A 22479-nucleotide genomic window follows, 5' to 3' on the forward strand; every position below is an offset into this window, starting at 1 on the left:
GTTGGATTCTGCTCTGCTGATGCCTAGTCTTGGCATTCTACTGAGAGTTCATTTTTGTTAGAAACCATAACAAGCTCCTGTCCATGCGATTATTAGTCTAAGGATCCCACTGCCCAGAGGGCATAAGTTCCAGGTGCCATGGACTGGTTTGGCTTTTCCATGTGGGCAACTCGCCCAAGATAACTTGATAATATCAGAACCACTTGAGACATTTCACGATGCTTCTAGTGATAGTTTTAAGTTACATTTCATGAGAATTCATCAGAACCATAAAGTGAAAATAGAAAACATTTCTTAATACAAAATGAGCACAAATAAATGAAGAGTATATTTATGGCCAATAGTATAATGTATTGCTAGATTTTCCAAAGAAATCCCCTTAATGTTTAAAAACTACAGCAAAATTAATTACATATACACATATATGCATATATCTATATATATATACGTATGTGTATACTACGTATGTGTGTTTATTCACATATACATATGTATAATTCTATAAGCCAAAAGTATTCATTATATAAATATAGATTAGAAACTAGTAAAAAAGTGAGGAAAAATGAAGTCCTAGAAGTATGGGGTGAGATTTTTCAATATATACTTTCATGTTAAGTATTTTACCTGTGAATGTATTGCTTATCTTCCAAAGAGGAAAATGAAAGCATTTAAATATTATAGTCACTAAAAGAAAAAAGATGAGATGAGAGATCAGAGCTTGTTTTAGCGTTTTTGATTTCCTCTGGATTCACGATTCACATGACTGCATAGTTTAGCTTTTTTTTTTTTTTTTTTTTTAAGAGGCTACTCAAGCAGGGATTGTTGTTTTCATTGCTTGGCTGAGTGTTTGGTCAGTTGTTTAGTTTTGAGTTGTGTTTTCCTAATAAAGAACCATCTCAGGATTGATTATTCCATGCCTTTTTATTCCTCATTCCCAAGACTACACCTTCCCTTCCTGCCTCTTTATCTATATAAATATTATTCCTCTAATTCAAGTTCCAGGATCTTCCCTTTCAGAATTTTGTATGTCTCTAATTAAAGTTCCAAGATCTTCCCTTTCAGAATTTGTATGTCATTTGTCTCAATCCCCTAAAATAAAGGAGCCCTATTTGGAGACATTATCGCCCCATGTGAAAACTTACTATATCCCTGCTTATACTACAACCTACAAGACTCTAAGGACTGCACCCTATATTTCCAATAGTACTTCTTTGTACCACATTTGTATTACATTTTTTTTGTTCATGGAATAGTCAAAGAGAAGCATTGCATTTCTAGTATTGACTTTGCTTGGTATCAGTTTTATTAACTAATGTTTTAATCACTTTTAATGTGTATTTTTTTATTCTCACCTTAATCATGGTAGTAGAAAAAGTAGTCTCAGACTCAAAAATAAGGATTTGGTCTAGCACAAGTTTTGAGAATCAGTCAGAATTTACAGGCTGAATGATCTTTATAAAGTTATAACAAATCCTTCCTGGGAGAGTAGCCTTGGTAAAACACTAGCAATGCAGGGCTTGTCTGTCCGAAGAGAGTGGAAAAAATCAGCGTCATGTCTATCTCCATTGCAGCACGCCGACCCACTGCAGTCCCTTCCATAGGTGAACTTTATCAAGTGTGAAAAGCATCCCAGGACCATGGGAGACACATCATTAGCAGGGAAAATATATATCTTTGCTGCAGCTCAAGGAGATGCAGTCCATTTAAATGAAGATAAAGAGGGCCAAACAAAAGAATTACAATGGAAAATTTGTTGCTGGACTGTCAGTAGAAGAGACATAATGCTGCCCTTTATCATTACTTGTCATGCCAGTGACAGACTATAAAACTCATACTGCTCTACGATTCTGTACTCATCACTTTCTGAGCCAACTTTTGCCTTGGCAGATGCTTGGCATGTTTTAGACATATGACTTATTGCCTCATTTAATCAAGCTTGCACAGGCAACAATGATCTATATTTTTGTAAATTACAAATTAGCCAACTTTCACTTATTCTTAGTGACAGAAGTGATATATACATATATGTATGCATGTGTATGTGTGTGTATATATATGCATGTGTGTGTATGTATTCTCTGAAGAACACCATTTATTTACTGCTTGGTAAAAAAAAAAATTTAAATAATGACTTCTATTCCTTCTGCCTGCCCAAGAAAAGGAAATTTATGCAATACTGTAGAATAGAAATGCAGTCATCCTGCATCATTGTTTTTCAGTGTTTATTGTCTTGGAAAAAAAAAAAAAAAACAGCCTAAGCAGGTTCCAGTACTAATAAACAGCCCTGCTGTGGAGGTTATTGGCAATTTAAAGGCCATATTACTTCATTTTGCTTTCCATTTTGCAAATACATTTTACACTGTTTTGGGAATTCCTTCTAAAATTTGGGGGAGCTCTCTGGCTTGACAGTGAAAGGGAACCATTACTCAGCAAATAAGCAAAATGTCCTGGAAATAATATTACCCATTTAAAAATGACTCCTTGGGCATTGATTAAGTTGAAACGAAGCGCATGTAGGCAATGCTAGTTTGTTGTCTTACCTAGGGAGAGAAATCATTTTCTAGAGTTCAGTAGTAAATAGGCAATTCATTTTGACATAACGAGGAAGAGTGCTGTTAACAGCCAGAGGTCACAAAAAGCAGAGATGAAAAAGACCTATTAGATCATTTTCTCCATTCCCTGGAGAAGAGGGCCAAATTATATTTCATAGTGCTTTTTCCAGTTTAGCTTTCAATTACTCAAGCAAGGGCTTTCACCACTTCAGACTTTTTCCAGGATCTTTATCTTGCCTCATGACCCCAGCCTTCCTAGATACGTTGACAAAGTACGAATCTTCGTCAGAATCAACCCTGCAGGTGATCACAAAAGTACTCTGTGCTCACAATTAGACCAGTATGTCTCAGAACTCATTTTCTTTTCTCCTTCAATGAATTTCAAAATCATTTCCTTAGTAATAACCCCTTTTGTCCTTCCCTACTCTACCTCTGTGTTCTGTGTTCTTATCACGTCCCTTTCACTCTTGAGTCTAAACGAGAGCTATTTCTTGGAAGAATAATCTGAAACAAATTCCTGCCATTTCCAAAGGCAAATGATCATTCAGAGGAATGCTATTTGGACAGATTACCAAGAACATCTCGAATGAATGAAAAAGAGAAATGAGTTCAAGAGAGAATGAGAAAAGCTGAAGTGGAGACTGCGAGTTTAGAAAACTCCTTCACAAAATCCCTCGCAAAATGGAGTAGGTAAATGAGACAGAAGCTGGAGCAAGGTGGAGAACAAAGAAGGTTTGCTTTCTAGGAGACAGAGATTGCAACACTTTTATTTGAAGATGGAATGTCTCAGTAGAAATACCGAAAATGAGGATGCAGGGAAGAGATGGGACACCTATAGGAGCCATGTTCTTGAGCAGACAAGAAAGGATGAGATCCTGTACACGAATAGAGAGGGCGGCCTTGTGTGGGTGCAGGGATGACTCGTTCATTTTAACAAGAAAAAAGGGAGAGCATATGAAGAGAGGTGCTTATGGTTTGGCAATTTGGTGGTGTGACTGGTGACCTCAGCTCTCTTTCAAAAAAGAACCGAATGGATTTTATGGCCTTTAACATCCACTTGGCTACTGCAAGTTTTCTGACTTCCATAGCAAATGAAGACAAAGTTTTCAGTCTCTTCTTTTTTGAAATAATTTATTTTTAATTTTTGTAGTTATATAGTAGGTATATATATTTACAGGGTACACAAGATGTTTTTTGATACAGGCATGCAATGTGTAATAATCACATGGAAATGGAATATCCATCCCCTCAAGCATTTCTCCTTTGTGTTACAAACCATCCAATTACATTCTCTGTTATTTTTAAATGTGCAATTAAATTATTATTGACGATAGATTAATCTGCATAGGCTCATACCCTATGACGCCCTACTTTTACCTCCAGGAGTACCTCCTAAAGAAAATTACAGATTCAGAAAACATTATTCACAAAAATATAAATTGTATAAAATTTATAATATCAATGCCGTGTACATGTAAACAATCTAAATCTTCAACAATAAGGAAAAGTTATGACATACTTAAAATAATACATATGATTTTATATAAAATATATAATACCATGGAAATTTTCAATGTTAGATTTAAAAGAACAAGTACACTTTGAATATAAACCTACACAAAACAGGAAAATATGAACAGTGATTGAACAGTGATTGACTTTGAGTGGTAAAACTCGGTGATTTTTTCCCCGTCTTTCCAGTTTCCTATATTTTCCAGGTCTTCTACAATAATTATATAATATTTTATAAGCACCTAATTCCCTGTATTGTCTGTTTCTACTTAGAAAATTCCCGACGAATACATTTGGGTTCCAGTTTGTTGGTTTGGTTTTGTTTTGTTTTCTCCTGACACATAGTCACTGGTGTTTATTGAGTACTTACAATATTCCAGGCACTGTTTTGCTGTGTGGTCTTAGGCAAATTTCTTAAACTTTCTGACCTTCATTTTCCTCATTTGTAAGAAAGAATAATTTTCATCATCTATAAAATGAGGATTAAATAAGTTAATACATGAATATACCCAAGAATCATGTCTGACAATATCATAAGCACTCAACACATATAGACACATTTATTATTATGTCCATATGTTAATTTGTCATATTTTGCTGCTTATGCTGTTGGTTCTTTTCATCCAAGAATCTAAGACGCATTTTTGGTCCCCTTAATACTTTCTTATATAAATTTTAAACCAAGACAATTCTTACATGGTTCTTTTCCTTTTCATGATTTAATAGCATTGTCAAGAAATGGGGCAATGCCTTGAGAGGACACATCTTTAGCAGGTCAATTTTATCAACAAGGGCAGACAGCCCATTTCCTGCATATTTCCTTCTATATTGCAGTACAAGAATATTATTAAGAACTGGGAGTTTCCGTAGCCTTGGGAATAGGACCAATTCCCAGATATTTAATTTAGTTCTGGTGTCATCTAAATTGAAATTTTGTCATAGCATTTTTCTCACAGTAACTGTTTAGAGGAATTCTTTTCCAATTTGTCTTTATTTATTGTGAAGTCAGGCCAAACCCCACGGGTCCTCACGGCTGTTCTTGTTAGCAGTTATCGGTGACATTAAATCACTAACACACATTATTTTGAGATTGGAGACCCTATCACTCAACCCATGTAGTGCCCTCTCCCATTACTTGGGTAAAGTCTTCTGAAAAAAACTGAAGAAAAATAATATGGCCATTAGCATGCGTGAGTCAGATACTTTTAAACTGGAAAGCAATGCAGAAATGAAAGTACTTTCAGGAAGGGAACAGAAGAGATTTTATTGCTCCCATATGATATCTGTGCTGCTATATGGCACCTAGGAGTTTTTGTTTTTCTCTTTTTTTATTTGGAGACAGAGTCTTGCTCTGTCCCGCAGGTTGGCGCTATGGATCTCTGCTCACTGCAACCTCCGCCTCTCTGGTTGAAGCAATTATCCTGCCTCAGCCTCCCTAGTAGCTGCAACTAGGCGAACGCCGCTATGCCCGGCTAATTTTTTGTATTTTAGTAGAGATGGGGTTTCAACTGTGTTGCTCAGGCTGGTCTGTAATTCCTGAACTCAGGCCATCCGCCTGCCTCAGCCTCCCAAAGTGCTCGGGTTACAGGCTTGAGCCACCACGCCCGGCCTATTTTTTGGTTTCTTTTTCTGAGACAGGGTCTCGCCCTGTCGCCCAGGCTGAATCACGCGATCTCAGCTCACTGCAACCTCAGCCTCCCGGGTTCAGATTCTCATGTCTCAGCCTCCCGTGTAGCTGGGACTACAGGCACGCACCACCACACCCTGTTAATTTTTGTATTTTAAGTAGAGACAGGGTTTCGCCAAGTTGGCCAGGTAGATCTCGAACTCCTGACCTCAGGTGATCTGCCAGCCTCGACCTCCCCAAGTGCTGAGATTACAGACATGAGCCACACCATACCTGGCCATTTTTGTTTGTTTGTTTTTTGCCTCTCCTGAATTATATACTTTTCTTTACTAGCTAAAGATTAATTTTTCCCTTTCTCAGAAATCCTGGCTTTGATTTTTTTAATTACTTTGGAATTTTTAAAAATAGCTCCGAATGAATCTGTAAGTCCCTTAAGTTCAGTGGTGGGTTCTGTGCAGCTTGCTGATTTATACGTGCAGCGTTGGGTTTTACTGGGGGCCTGTGACTTCCCCTTACTAATAATTTCCTTGATGTGGCTCATATTCACTTATAATCGTTTAGGTCCATAGTTCTCATTCCTCATTCTGGTTTTGTCTTAGAAAAACAAGTAACAGAAAATGATTATTTTTATGGGAAAGAATTACTCTTAGTCCCAGTTTTTAGAGATGATCATGGATACGGTTTGGCTCTGGGTCCCCACCCAAATCTCATGTCAAATTATAATCCCCAATGTTGGAGGTAGGGCCTGGTAAGAGGTGACTGAATCTCAGAGGTGGATTTTTCATGAATGGTTTAGCACCATGCCTTGGTGCTGTTCTCATGATAGTGAGATCTCATGGGTTGTTTAAAAGTGTGTAGCACCTTCCACCTCACTCTCTCTCTCTTGCTCCTACTCTGGCCACGCGATGTGTGTGCACCTGCATCACCTTCTGCTGTGATTAAGTTTCCGGAGGCTTCCCTAGCCATGCTTCTTGTATAGCCTATGGAACTGTGAGCCAATTAAACCTCTTTTCTTTATAAATTACCCAGTCTCCAGTACTTCTTTATAGCAAGGCAAGAACAGACTAAGTCATTACGTCAAATCGTCTCCCAAAAGGTTACTTATCCAAGCTATGAATATGCATGTACAGGTAAAAATAACCATCAGTTAACAGTAAAACAGCTTAAAAACTACATAACCTGATGTTTGGCAAAATACAATAAGAAGGTGGTGAAGTAGTTGGAGATTTGTGAAATTTATAAATAGGATTTTGCCTCTAAAGGCTTTAGAGAGAAAAAGCACAAATATACTGGTTCTTTTGATGATTTTTCTTTGTTAAACTAATTTTTAAAGTAGTTTCTTCATATCTCAAGACAAACAATCTTGTAAAATGTTCATTTCTGACAGTCTTAAAGATTAAAGGGACTACTGAAAGATAAGAAGTGAGTTTTCTTAGAAGAATGAGAAGAAGATAAGATATTTAATAGATACATTGGTAAATACGGGGGATTAGCTAACATAATTAAGTTGAATGTTATTCAGCTCCCTGATATCCGATATGATTGATAATGAAAGGAAGGCTAAGAGCAGGCAGAGATCTCAATAGTCGCTAGATGCAAAGAGCAGACCACACAGCTAAGATGAGAAGAGATGAGTTATGCAGAGAAGAATTGACACAGACATATGCATGTCCGATGTTAAGAAATCTATAATCACATGGATTTAGACTGGAAGCTAGGAAGTTTTCAAACAAGGTATTCTTGATTAACCTATACTGCAGCGGGGGGGGAAATTACAAGGTCAGGAGGTTTTTCTTGTTAATAACTTTGGTCCCGACACTTTAATGTCTATGCATGCTATTTGCTTATTTTGACAGCTACTGTGCTCTATATTGAAAGCATTTGTCATTGTCAATAATCAGACTTTTCTGTCTGTATAGAATATTGGGTATTTAGTGGACTGGGAAGAGTTGTTTTGGGGAAATTTTTATAGCAGATAGTTCTTAAAATTTTTGCTGGAGATTTCCTCCACATTCAACCAAAATTTATCTACATATACATTTTACAAAAAGAGTCAAAAGGACGTTAAAACTGAGTAGACACCCTTGTGCAGTGTTGCTGGGAATGTAAAATGGTGCAGTCACTATGAAAAATAGTATGGTGGTTCCTCAAGAAATTAACAATAGAACTACCATTTGATCCAGCTATTCCTCTTCTGCGTATATGCCAAAACAACAACAACTGAAAGCAGTCTCTTGAAGAGATATTTGTACACCCATGTTCACAGCAGCATTATCCACAACAGGCAAAAGGTGAAAGCAACCAAAATGCCCACCAACTGATGAATGGATAAACAACATGTGGTGTATAAATACAATGGAATATTCATTCAGCCTTTAAAGAAAGATAATTCCGACACATACTACAACACGGATGAACCTTGAGGACATTGCACTGAGACAAGTAAGCCAGTCACATGAAGACAAACTGTATGATACCACAGATATGAGTTATCTGGAGTAGTCAAACTTACAAAAGCAGAAGGTATAATGGTGGTTGCCTGAAGCTGGGGGGAGAGGGAAATGGAGAGTTGTTGTAATGGTTTTAATTTTGCAAAATGAAAAAGTTATGGAGGGTAATTGCACAACAATGTGAATATGCTTAACACTACTGAACACTTAAAAATGATTAAGAAAGCACTTTTTTATTATTACTATTATACTTTAAGTTTTAGGGTACATGAGCACAATGTGCAGGTTTGTTACATATGTATACATGTGCCATGTTGGTGTGCTGCGCCCATTAACTCATCATTTAGCATTAGGTATATCTCCTAATGCTCTCCCTCCCCGCTCCCCCCACCCCACAACAGTCCCTGGAGTGTGATGTTCCCCTTCCTGTGTCCATCTGTTCTCATTGTTCAATTCCCACCTATGAGTGAGAACATGCGATGTTTGGTTTTTTGTCCTTGCAATAGTTTACTGAGAATGATGGTTTCCAGTTTCATCCATGTCCCTACAAAGGATATGAACTCATCATTTTTTATGGCTGCATAGTATTCCATGGTCTATATGTGCCACATTTTCTTAATCCAGTCTATCGTTGTTGGACATTTGGGTTGGTTCCAAGTCTTTGCTATTGTGAATAGTGCAGCAATAAACATACCTGGGCATGTGTCTTTATAGCAGCATGATTTATAGTCCTTTGGGTATATACCCAGTAATGGGATGGCTGGGTCAAATGGTATTTTTAGTTCTAGATCCCTGAGGAATCGCCACACTGACTTCCACAATGGTTGAACTAGTTTACAGTCCCACCAACAGTGTAAAAGTGTTCCTATTTCTCCACAACCTCTCCAGCACCTGTTGTTTCCTGACTTTTCAAAGATCGCCATTCTAACTGGTGTGAGATGGTATCTCATTGTGGTTTTGATTTGCATTTCTCTGATGGCCAGTGATGATGAGCATTTTTTCATGTGTTTTTTGGCTGCATAAATGTCTTCTTTTGAGAAGTGTCTGTTCATGTCCTCGCCCACTTTTTGATGGGGTTGTTTGTTTTTTTCTTGTAAATTTGTTTGAGTACATTGTAGATTCTGGATATTTCCAGCACCTGTTGTTTCCTGACTTTTTAAAGATCGCCATTCTAACTGGTGTGAGATGGTATCTCATTGTGGTTTTGATTTGCATTTCTCTGATGGCCAGTGATGATGAGCATTTTTTCATGTGTTTTTTGGCTGCATAAATATCTTCTTTTGAGAAGTGTCTGTTCATGTCCTTCGCCCACTTTTTGATGGGGTTGTTTGTTTTTTTCTTGTAAATTTGTTTGAGTACATTGTAGATTCTGGATATTAGCCCTTTGTCAGATGAGTAGGTTGCAAAAATTTTCTCCCATTTTGTGGGTTGCCTGTTCACTCTGATGGTAGTTTCTTTTGCTGTGCAGAAGCTCTTTAGTTTAATTAGATCCCATTTGTCAATTTTGGCTTTTGTTGCCATCGCTTTTGGTGTTTTAGACATGAAGTCCTTGCCCATGCCTATGTCCTGAATGGTATTGCCTTTTTATGGTTTTAGGTCTAACATGTAAGTCTTTAATCCATCTTGAATTAATTTTTGTATAAAGTGTAAGGGAGGGATCCAGTTTCAGCTTTCTCCATATGGCTAGCCAGTTTTCCCAGCACCATTTATTAAATAGGGAATCCTTTCCCCATTGTTTGTTTTTGTCAGGTTTGTCAAAGATCAGATAGTTGTAGATATGCGGCATTATTTCTGAGGGCTCTGTTTTGATCCATTGATCTATGTCTCTGTTGTGGTACCAGTATCATGCTGTTTTGGTTACTGTAGCCTTGTAGTATAGTTTGAAGTCAGGTAGCATGATGCCTCCAGCTTTGTTCTTTTGTCTTAGGATTGACTTGACAATGCGGGCTCTTTTTTGGTTCCATATGAACTTTAAAGTAGTTTTTTCCAATTCTGTGAAGAAAGTCATTGGTAGCTTGATGGGGATAGAAAGCACATTTTATATTACATGTATTTTACCACAGTTTTTTTTAACAACAACAACAAAGAAAACCTGAATGGGTGAAATGAAGAAGTGATCTAAAAGAAGTTAGAGATTTGTTCTCCTATGTCAACATTGACGATTCAAATGTTATCTGTATAGAGTTTTTTTCTTTAAAAAACTATGTTATATGGTATATTTTCCTAGAATTAAACTACTTTGTAACAGTTACTGAGTAAAGCCTTAATAGTATCTTTGGCAAAATTCTTAAATTATTTTTTCGGGTCAAATAGTAGAATACTGAACCACCAACTTTGTGTAATGCTGATGATAAGATATTTACATTTGGGCATTTGAACTGAATTATCAAGTACTTTGCACAAATAAAGTTTGTAATCTATATAGCCTGTTCTTTTGCAATACATAGAATGTTTAAATGTAATAAAAGTACTGAATGATTAAAAATCAGAGACATTTCCATTGTTATGAAAATGGATTGATTATGGTAAGTTCAAAACAGCAACAGTATTTCATAGACAGACCTCTGAGTTTTAACCATTTTCTGTTTACATCTTTCTTTTTCTTTGAGGTAAAAGTTATGTGATTGGAAAAAAAAGATATAGATAAAATAATTTGGAATTATAGTTAATTTTATATTGCCTGATTTGGAGAAAATACAAAGTTCTTATTCTAGATTCATGTAAACAGAACAATTGTAAACTATAAATTCTACTCAGATTACTTCATTTTCATTTAATCTCGGAAGACCTTTCATTACAACTATTTTTGAAAAATATAAAATGCTTAGAAAAAATATATAATTGAAACATCAGACAAAACCAGTTCTTAAATAGTTCTTAAAAAAATACTGTGGAAAGGGAAAAATAAAATTCAAATATTTCCTTTCTAACTGAGTATGCATTACCTTTTCAAAATGGAAATAATGATGTAATGAATGTACAAATCAAATTTGTAATTAATTAGCTGAAATAAAAGCTTCATTGCAGATATGCTACATTTTTTGTATAGGTGGTGTTTAGCCTATTACCAAAATGTCAAATATTTTGTGTAAAATAATCTATTATTTGCCTCTTCCCAAATGCATTCTAAGAGTAGATGTTCTATTGATACACAAGATGACAAAACAAATAAATCTTTTAACTATAGCTCTCTCTCTCCCCCTATCTCTTACACATTGTCTTTTTTCTGAAAAAGGTCTTAACTTCTTTATGCATGGTGGCACCAGTAATCTTTTTTTTCATTTCAGAGACCTTATCTATAAGGTATTGCCCACATAACTTTGATATATGAGCCTTTTATAGAAAGAAGAACACACCCATGCACAATCCCAAACCTGGGAAAAAGCTTTCCACAAGGCACACAGGGCACTAGGTCTGGGGCTGTTTACTACTCCATAACTCCATAAAGGGCCATGCCATGGTGAATAAATAGGTGTTGTGTTCTAGATTAAGACTTGGTGTTTTGTTTCTTTTTTGTTTCTAATATTTTCTCCAGAACTATTATACATTCAAAGCTATCCTGAAAATATATACAGTTGCCCCTTGAACAACAGGGGTTTCAACTGTGCAGGTCTCCTTATGCATGGATTTTCTTCTGTCTCTGCCACCCCTGAGACAGCAAGACCAACTCCACTGCTTCTTCCTTCTCCTCAGCCTACTCAACGTGATGATAAGGATGATGACCTTCATGATGATCCACTTCCACTTAATAACAGCAAATATATTTTTCCACTGAATTGGTTGCCATGTTTCCTAAGTGTCAGGATTCCCTTTCCACTTCTTTTTATCCTTATAATTTATTTATTGAAAAAAATCAAGCCCTTGGTCTTGAGGAATTTCCCATCATTTGGATTTTGCCCATTGTATTCCTGCTGTGTCATTTAACATATTCTCCAATCCCTTTGTATCCCATACATCCGTAGTTATGTGGCAGGCCAAGTATCACTAACAGCTGAACCGGCAGGCCTCCGTAACAACAGTTTCAGCACTAGCTAAGTGATTAAGTTAAATAATAAAGCTGAAAGAGCCGGTGCTTTTATACAAAGGCTGGAATGTAACAAAAGCTCACCAAGAGTTTTGCCTGGGCCTTTCTTGGGCCTTGAAGCACGACAAGATAATAAAAGAATTCTTAATAGGACCTGTTTAGGATTAAACAAGTTTTTATTGGGGGTCTGAAGAAACTCCCCAGACCTCCACAAACAAGTTGTACTGAGAGTCTAAAGGAACTCTTCAAACTTCCATGATTTAACAGGAGACAAGATAAGGGGGCCGGGTGCAGTGGCTCACACCTGTAATCCCAGCACTTTGGGAGGCTGAGGTGAGTGTATCACTTGAGGTCAGGAGTTTGAGACCAGCCTGGCCAACATGTTGAAACCCCATCTCTACTAAAAATTAAATAAAATAAAATTAGCCTGGCATGGTGGTGCATGGTTGTAGTCCCAGCTACTCGGGAGGCTAAGGCAGGAGAATCACCTGAACCTGGGAGGTGGAGGCTGCAGTGAGCTGAGATCACACCACACACAACAGAGTGAGACTCCGTCTCAAGAAAACAAACAAACAAACAAACAAACCAACAGGTAATCACTCCCGGCACCTGGAACCATCTAGATTAAGTAAATTTACTGAAGCTCCAGAGGAAGGTCTTCAAAATTCAGACCTTAGTTATAGATTAGAAGAAGTTAATCACTTACGTTTTTAGACGAATACACACTGACATGTAGACATGTAGCTCAGATGGTATGTAAGCTCTGAAAACCTTTGTAATTTTGAGTTGGTCTGGCAATATTTTCTAGGCCTGGTTACAGATTGTACCGAATTACAGGAATAAACTCTCTTCTTTCCTAGTTCATCTGGGTCTCGTTATTGGGCAGAAAGAATAAACAGCCCGATCCTTGGACTGTTCTGGGAACAGTTAGACCTAAAGCTGGGGTCCCCAACCCCTAGGCAGCAGACCAGTACCCATGTGTGGCCTGTTAGGAACCTGGCCACAGCAGGAGGTGAGCAGCAGGTGAGTAGGCATTACCACCTGAGCTCTGCCTCCTGTCAGATCAGCAGTGCCATTAGATTCTTGTAGGAGCCAAACTCTATTGTGAACTACACATGTGAGGGATCTAGATTGCGTGCTCCTTGTGAGAATCTAATGCCTGGTGATCTGAGGTAAGATAGTCTCATCCTGAAACCATCCCTCCCCAGTCCCCATGGAAAAATTGTCTTCCATGTAACTGGCCCCTGTGCCAAAAAGGTTGGGGACCACTTATCTAAAGAAATGATTAAATTCAGATGCAATGCATTTTACAAGAATACTTCATAGGTGGTGATGTGTCTTCCTATCAGGAAAACATAATAAGTGATTATCACTCCTTGTCTGATGTTAGCAGCCTGTAATGGTTTGATCCATTAATTCATTAGGAATTGTAAAATGGTGACATTCTATCTTTTCTTCTTTTTATATTAGCAAAAATATATTTTAGCTATTTATTTAATTTTTTTCCCAGCTATTTCCCAAATAACTTGTGATGCTTTGCATATTCAAAGAATAGAAATAAGACATCCAGAGATAGAACCAGCTGAAATCATACTAGAAGCAATTAAACATGGTTTCAATAATTCTGTTCCTTTCTTAGATGGACTTTTTTGTGCTCCAGAGATAATTGTGAAATGGCTATAGTCAAATGCTATCAAAAGGGACTGATTTAGTGTATTCTACTAGGACACGAAGAGATTGACAATTTTCTGGAATTTAACTAGAGACTTAAAATATTTATGTTTCTCCAGTATAAAGAATATAGAAAATGTCTTTATAGGCCTGCTAAGTAGAAAGTTATCCTTAACATTTCCACTTGCAGTCAAAATATATACATGACATATGCCAAGTAGATTAAAAAATTTAAGAATATCTTATATTCTCTAGTTGTAAAGTATTCCTATCACTCTGGTAAAAACCTCAAAATACCCAGAATAAGAGTTGCACTTAATAGTATATTCTTGTTGTGTAAGGATTAACTGGCAAATTTTAGATATGTTTGTTTCTGTGTATTTATAATCCATTACATTTCAGAACTCATAGCTAAGTATCACCCATAATAACTAGCACATATTCTACATGATCTTATGGCAATTAGCCAACACCAAAGTATAAACATCAAAGAAATTTCATCACCATAGGTGTGTACTTAAACATAGAAATCCATATCTCCAGATCAATAGTGTATACTGGCCCCTCTTGCTCTCCCCTTGAGATGTAAATTAGGAAATTCAAAGGAAACAAAAAGAACTAAGCAACCAGTGGCTGGTCCTCCATACCAGCTGCTGAGCCTGGGGCAGCGGTTGGCATGACCTTTAGTGAGTCTTCCACTTAGCAATGTCCTGGCCAGGCTTTCTAATACTGATGGTCACTAGCTTGTCAGCCCCCTTGGGAACAATCCCTCAAAGCTTTCTAAACTGTGACTGCATTTTTCTGACATAATAAGCATAACTTATTGAACAGATTTAAATCTTTGATGAACTAACAGTGCTTCAAAGTCATTATTCTGACATTAGTGGCAGTCTCATAGACAGTGAACTGTACAAGATCAGATGGATCCCACAGTGACCAGAGAAAAAGCCCTGGAGTTTGTTTTTTGACTGGCCCTGTGATACATATTCACTTTATTTTGATTTGTCTCTTTCAAAAGTGAGACATAGCCAAAAGAAAACACCAAAATACCAACCACTGGGATGCTTTTAAAAGGAAAAACTAAGGATTTGAGAGGACTGGATCTACTCAGTAAGTAAAATATCACAAGGGAAATTATAGAATTAGAAAACTAGAAGGAATAATTGAGATGAGCCAGTCACACACCCTTAATCTTATAGCTGAGGAAAATGAGGTCATATGGTGTGAAGTCACACAGCCAGTCAGCAACAGGACTAGGACTCATTTCTTTGACTCTTTTGACTATGCAGAGTGCTGAAGGTTAGCATTTTTGGTGTTTAGTTGCTTCCCTAAACACTAAATTCACTAATGAACGGTTATTCTCCATATAAATGTATGGCACATGAGTGAAATCTCTGAAAAAAAAGAGGAAAATATATTCTCCAAAACTGCTAAATTTGGTATTCCCAGTAACATGATGTCAAAATTTCATTGGAATACAACTTTTCATCTCATTATTCCCTCACAGAGACACAATAAACCCTGGCAAAAACTGCTATTTTTGAAGTTGTATTCATTTTTCCATATCATCAGGATATACTGGCGCTCAGTGGATTTTAACAGTAATTTATTCACTGGTTGTCTGGACCATGGACCAAAAAAATTATACAGAGTTTTGCAAATGTCTCAAAGTCACTAGGCAGATCTGCCTGGCTTATAAATAAAACCTGTAAATTTCCTTGGTATTATTTAAAATTAAAGAAGTTCAAAAGTGATCTTCAAAAATGCAATACTTGAATTAAAATAATAGAAATTTATGTTTAAAATCATGTTAATAATATTTTAGAAATGAATCTAAACCCTCTCCAGAGAACCCTTGACTAAAATATGGTCTTTTGTCTGACATTTGCTTCAAAATAAGAGAAATGGGGGGAGTAAATTGGCAAATAGATGGGGCACAACTGATCATGGGTTAATGGCTGTTGGGGCTGGATGAAGGATATTTTTTAAAATAGGAGTAATAGTATCTAATTTTATATATGTTCAAAATTCTCCATAATATAAGTTTTAAAATAAGAAAAAAAGAGAAATGAATCTAAACTCTGTTCATGCCAAAGAAAGGCAAAATGTTTTTAATTTAAAGCCATCTCTACCATCTTCAGTAAATCCCTTGTATAAGAGTTTAATTTGCTAATTAGTCTGATGATACCTGCGTTCATCATGAGTTATGGGTAATTGGATGTTACAATGAACTACTAAGAGAGAAAGGACCCCTCAAAGTGCAGTCAACCAGATCATTATCTGAGGCAGAGCAAGCTAATTATCACCATAAAGTTCAAACTAGAAGAACTGATCTAAACATCTAATGGACACTATTGAAGGGTCAAACCCCTTATGCTTAGTGAATTCACACTATACAATCTTTTTAGTAAATTAAAGTGGGCTTTGATAAAGGAAAAATATGCAGTATCAGAAAATTGTGTACAGAAAAATAAAAAACATGTAGAGACAGTCCTCACTGAGTTCTAGAGAATTTCCTATAAACCAAAGAATACAAAAGTCTAAATCCAAAGTTGGGACAACCATTCTCAGGTGACTTAACCCTTTGACTCTCACTTTGGAAGATCTGGGAAGTTAGAATATTCTAGAACAATTTCCTGTAATGAAGCTATAGGAAATTACTCATTTCTCCTCCTCTCTCCCAAGAGAGGCCCCTTTAGTCCTTGGGTGTCAGGGAGGAAAAAAGTAAATGCATCTTGAACTGCTGAGGTGGTACTCATAGTGTGACATTTGACAAATGAATAGTGAAGGGGGAAAACATATTTTAGTGGGCCTAACAAATACTGATGATCTGTGTTTAGTCCCCAGTGACTGTTGAGACACTATTTCCATGAGACAATATCTTCTGCGGTCCAAACAACCAATTTACAATTAAACATATAGAATGCCACTTGCTTGTAAATTGATGATATGGAAAGATTTCAATGCCTAAATAAATTACAGTAATGAGATTATAAAGTTTTCTTAAATATTTATTACTGTGCATAATCGTGACAGCACGTGGCCCTTTCAAGATACTGACACATAATGGCGTCCTTGTATTGGGCACTCATCACTTAGTCATTGCCTTTGATTGTGCAGAGGTGTCATTTGTGTCTTCTTTAGTCCCCTGACAAGAGTGTAAAGCTGCAGTCTTACACACAGGCAGTGTGTTGTATAGCCCATAGAATCTTTCTTTGCGGCTTGCACACAGTGGAGAAGGGAGGCCATCGTGTTGGGGAGCACTGAGCAGAGGGGCAGGAGCAAAGAGGCACACAGTAGAATTTGCCTCCTGGTTGAGATAGCACAATACTGCTTGTATACTCATATTTGTTAGTCCGTGGCTTGCTGAAACTGCTTCCTTTAATTTGCAAGATATACAAGATGATGAATTATCAAAATCTCACCAGGAAAAAGAAAATTCTCAATTTTTTGTCATTCGGGCTCAGCATTCAAAGGCATTTCTTCAGATAAAAATGCTGTTTTTATTCATACATACAAGTGACTTACTAGTCTTCGATTATTGGCTTAATACATAAATGTTTGTTGAATGAACACTGACGAGTCTCACTCAAGCCTAATTCAAAGCTTGACTGTCCACCACATTCTAGAAGGAAAAAACAATCCCCTAAATCCTTTATGTTTTATAGGTGAGACTATTCAGGCTTCGAGAGTTTGCATGACCTACTCATATGTATCACCATTGTAGACCTCCCTCCCAGGCCTACTCTGATTCCGACCCTGGAAAAAGAGTTTGCTTTTCATAGTCGTATCTTCATATCCTTGTTACTTACATGAAGAACAAAATAGAGGGGAACATATTTTGAGCTAAAACACTCTCGTGGAAAATCTCATCTGTATTTGTTTGTTTGTTTTTGTTTTTGTTTTTTTGAGACACAGTCTCACTCTATTGTCCAGGCTGGAGTGCAGCGGTGTGATCTCAGCTCACTGCAACCTCTGCCTCCCGGGTTCAAGCAATTCTCCTGCCTCAGTCTCCCAAGTATCTGGGATTACAGGTGCCTGCCACCATGCCCGGCTAATTTTTGTATTTTTAGTAAAGACTGGGTTTCACCATGTCGGTCAGGCTGGTCTTGAACTCCTGACATCAGGTGTTCCACCCACCTCTGCCTCCCAAAGTGCTGGGATTACAGGCATGAGCCACCATGCCCTGCTCCATCTGTATTCTTTTATAGTGAAAATTAGAAAGCCAAATACTGTTTTCATTGACTCATTTGTGAAATATAGAACAGTCAATAAAAAGGGAAATTAAGATTTTATAAAACTACACTAGTTAATAAGAAATGAGAATGAACCTCTGTGCACAGAGAAACTCCAACACAGAGTAATTCTGACATCTGTTACATTGGATAGCAGGAAGGAATCACAAATCCTACATGAATCCCTATTGCTACAGATCATGCAAAGAGACTTAATAATATTGCCTTTGACTGAAGACATGCAGAGAACGTTTGAAAAGTGAAAAATACAGAGCATACAGCATACTAAGTTTCCACTTCAATGAATACTAGACTGTACCTGTCAGAGATTCCAATAAAACCCTCATAATGTCTTAGATATGGCAGAATGAAAGCAGAGGATATAAAGTATGTAAGTACATAGCCCCAGAAAGGCAGCAAATGCTCTTATTTGACGTAATAAGAACTGAGAGCTTGATGCATTTTGTCACAGACAGTAGGAAATATTTTATTCTGTGAATAAATTATCGGATTTGATTTTGTTTCCACTATTTGTTTTTAATTAGGCAGGAAACAGTTCCAAATTTAAATAGCTAAGAAATATTTCCGAATCTTTAATAGGTACGTTCCAAACGACTGTATAGTATTTCATCTGCAGCCAGTCACCTTTCCACTTCAAATCAGAAGCCAGATGCTAAACTTGCTTGCTAGTTTGCTATTAACTTGTGAGGGAAAAAATCTGTTTGGTTCTTGTTGATATGACAGATATTTATCTTTCATGTTGTTTTACGTACGTTATTTTCAATACACAAAATACTAGGCAAAGCCTTGCTGTAAAGAGCTCTTTTGTTGGAAAGAGCCCATTTCCAGGATTTTCATCTGACTTTACCCAGAAGGACCAGAAGGCAGAAGCCCATCTTTGGAGTGTTGGCTAGGATGACACGCTGTGGCTGTCAGCCAGCAGTAACTGCATAACAGACCTCTGGCATGTCAGTGACTTTTGTGTTCAAAAAAGGGCAATATTTGCAATTTACAAAGCATTCTGGAAAGTGTAAGATCTAAAAATCTTATTAGTATCTCCCATCTAGATGAGGAGACAAGAATGTTACCTCAGGATTCATCAGTCACATACTCTCTATGCACAAACAACTGTGAATAATTCAGCTGCAACTAATGTTTTGCGGTTTTTCTGTGCATTCTCTACTTCCTACTTAGAACACTTGAAGGATAAATTGGAAGAATACATGGCCAGATTTTCCAAAGTGAGGATTGTTCGCACCAAGAAAAGAGAAGGACTCATCCGGACCCGTCTCCTGGGAGCATCTATGGCCAGAGGAGAAGTCCTGACGTTCCTGGACTCCCACTGCGAGGTCAATGTGAACTGGCTGCCTCCACTCCTCAGTGAGTACATGTTGCTACGCACCATCCTGGGATGCCTCAGGGAGAGTGAGCAGTTTGCTTCTATTTAGTTTGCAATCAACAAACGCTAGAGGTCCCTTCTACAAGTTTTCCAATAGAAGCCTTGAATTTTATATTTACCACTGCTGAAAACAGTTTTCTAGGTAACAGTTTTAGGCAGTATTCTAGGTAATGCCATAAAATTGGCATTTTAAATAATACCAACTTCAATCTAACTTACAGTTTAAAAAAGGTTTCATGTATCTTAGATATCCTCCTTTAGTGTAGTCAAATTCAAAGAAAAAAAGTATTCCAAAACTCTTTTATAGTCCTGTAACTACAGCAAGATTAAAATACACACACACACACACATACACACACACACACATTGAACAAGTATTACAGGATTATTAAGAAAAGAGGAAGGAAAATTATTCATCCCCAGAATACAGTTAAAGTGTAAGCACCTTGACATTTTCTAGGATTTACAATGCCGTTTCTTTTCTGTTATTCTCTCCACTTCTGGCACCATCCTATAGCCCTAAATATACAGTTCCCTGTATTTACATAGATTCCTTCCACACAGTGCAGCTGTCCAGGTGCTATGTCTTAAATGCTCACAATATGGCTAAGCTGAGGGAAAGAAGATTATGTCATAACACACTTGAACTGTTAGAAACACAAAAGAACTGAAAGTAATTTAAGCTAGAAAACATACGTGTGGTTCAGTTCAAGCTTCATTACTTTTGTTTTAAAATGAAGTAAAATATAAAGTCCAGTTGATGTACCCTAAAACTTAAAGTATAATAATAGTAAAATAAAATTAAATAAAATTTAAAAAAAGAAATAAATTGTCAGCTCGAAAAAAAAAAACCCCTCCTTCTAAAAAGTTCTCGGTGCACACATCGTGTTCTCCTTCCCGACTTTGCTAAATCAACTTTTATTGTAAAAATATCCCTGACCTTGGAACTAAAGTCACTAGCAACTGCCTTCACAATAGCTGTCTCAGAAAGAACAATTTGCTGTTGACTACTGTGTAGGTTTTCAGCAAGAACCAGCAAAGCTCCATTAGTAAAAGATGTGGGGGGGGGAAATCAATTGAAACTGTGTAGGATTTAAAACAGGAAACAACCAGCACCCAACACCCTCCACCACATTGCCCAGCCACATACCCCTGCACAGGTGACTGCCCAGTTATCCTAATCAACTGAATGTTTAGGTGCCCCTGCAGTCAGAGACTCCTCTGAGCCTTTAATTAGAAGTACCTTGTCCAAGGACACAGCAATTTAGAGCTTCATCAGCAACAGTGAGATTCCCTCAAACAGAATTTGACCTATATGGTGTTGAATACTCAAGGAAGTCAGCAAAAGGCCTAATTTATTTATGAACCAAAGCAAATCCCTAAATGCCAATTATTGAGTCTCTGATTGTCCACTATGAATCTAACTAAAAAGAAGAAGATAGAAAAAAAAAAGAGTAAGAGAAACCCACAACCCACATTTTCCCATTAAAGTATTTCATTTCCTGTAGTCCTGATGGATAAGAAATGATTCAAGCTCAGCATCACTATCTTTCTTATTTTCCTCTATCAGTGTCTTGACACATCATCCAAAATGAGAAAACAGGCAGAGCCACACAGTTTCTTGGCTCATTTTTCACCTTGGGATTATACCTGAATTTCAATTTCCTATTAAGTCTGTTTGTTTGATCCCTGGAAATTGAAATGTAGGCACAAGCCTTGGATGAAAAATTAGTCATGCTGCTTTCAACCTAAGCTAGTACAGCTGGATAAGAGTGAAAAGGAAATTTGAAGGAAAAGTTGACAGTTACTTTAACAGACACATTCTCTTCGGGTCACCTTGGGACTCCTTGATGGTCAAGGAACTTGTAAATCAACCTGATTCTGAATTTGATTGAAGAAAGTCACTGAAACGTTAATACTAAAATACCTGCAGGGATGAGAGAAAAAATATTCTGGACCCAGCAACGATGGTCTCCTCTGTCAAAGACATCTCTGGGGAAATACCATTCAGTAAAACCCATTATATGGCTTGCCCTGGTAAAAAAACAAATGCTTAGCCATCCCTTGGTGCAGATTAACTAGAAATGGTGCTGGGGAGTCTCTTCATCTGCTAATTAAATTAAAGTAAGACAGAGCCCAGCTCTGGCTTTCTGTGGCTTACCAGGGCCATGCTCTAAAATCGCACCCTTTCCACACTCCAGTATCCTGCATTCCCCTTCTCCTGTTTTATTTTTTTCCCATCTCATTTATCACCTTTTAAAACACTATATAATTTAGTTATTTATTATGTTTATTAATTGTCTTTGCTTCATTCCTGAAGACAGAAATTTTTGTGATGTTATTCATCATGGTATCCCCAGAACCTAGAAAAAGTGACTAGCACATAATTTCTAATCAATAAATAATTGCTGAAATATGAAAAGAATGACTGGATGGATAAATGGATGGATGGATGGGTGGATGGATGGATGGATGGATGTACGGACAGACAGATGGATGAATGGATGGATGGAAAGGCATATAGACCTAGAGGTGAAAGTTTTCACAAAATTCTGTGGTTTCCATCCCCTGTTTCATCAGTGTCATCGAAATACAGCCACTTATTATTATAACCAGTAAAACCTTATGCTTTTTATCCCATGCTTAAGAGAAACTTCTGAAGCAAACGGACAGTTTCCTTACTGCAGGAACTTTATCCCCAACACAAATTACATTTACTCCACAAACTCTGGGGAAACAAAATATGTTATGGAAATAACCAAACTTCGTAATTGTGCTAAATGATATCTGTTGTTTATTTGTTTATTGTCACATCTAAAGGTCTTCTGAATAACAAGAAGTTCTGCCTATTAGACAGCATTGGTCTGTTACAATAAATATTAACTAAATTCACATTCTTGGAAAGAAAGATACCTCACAGATAGCTATTCTAGCTAAACCAAAGGATGCAAATGCCAGTGCCCTGTGCTAGCTGTTAATGTCATCACAATAACCATAGCCACATAGGAA

The 22479-nt window shown here is 37.1% G+C and overlaps 1 protein-coding gene across 1 annotated transcript in view; it reads left to right on the plus strand.

The window, feature by feature from the left end:
* GALNTL6 (polypeptide N-acetylgalactosaminyltransferase like 6) overlaps positions 1–22479 on the plus strand; it is a 1281746-nt gene that overhangs the window by 1004974 nt on the left and 254293 nt on the right. Inside the window, exon 6 of the mRNA XM_032148915.2 lies at positions 19266–19451. Within this exon, the coding sequence (XP_032004806.1) occupies positions 19266–19451 (186 nt within the window). The remainder of the gene's footprint in view (positions 1–19265; positions 19452–22479) is intronic.

Source organism: Hylobates moloch, unplaced genomic scaffold (assembly GCF_009828535.3).
Source record: "Hylobates moloch isolate HMO894 unplaced genomic scaffold, HMol_V3 SCAFFOLD_3, whole genome shotgun sequence".
Classification (NCBI taxonomy): Eukaryota; Metazoa; Chordata; class Mammalia; order Primates; family Hylobatidae; genus Hylobates; species Hylobates moloch.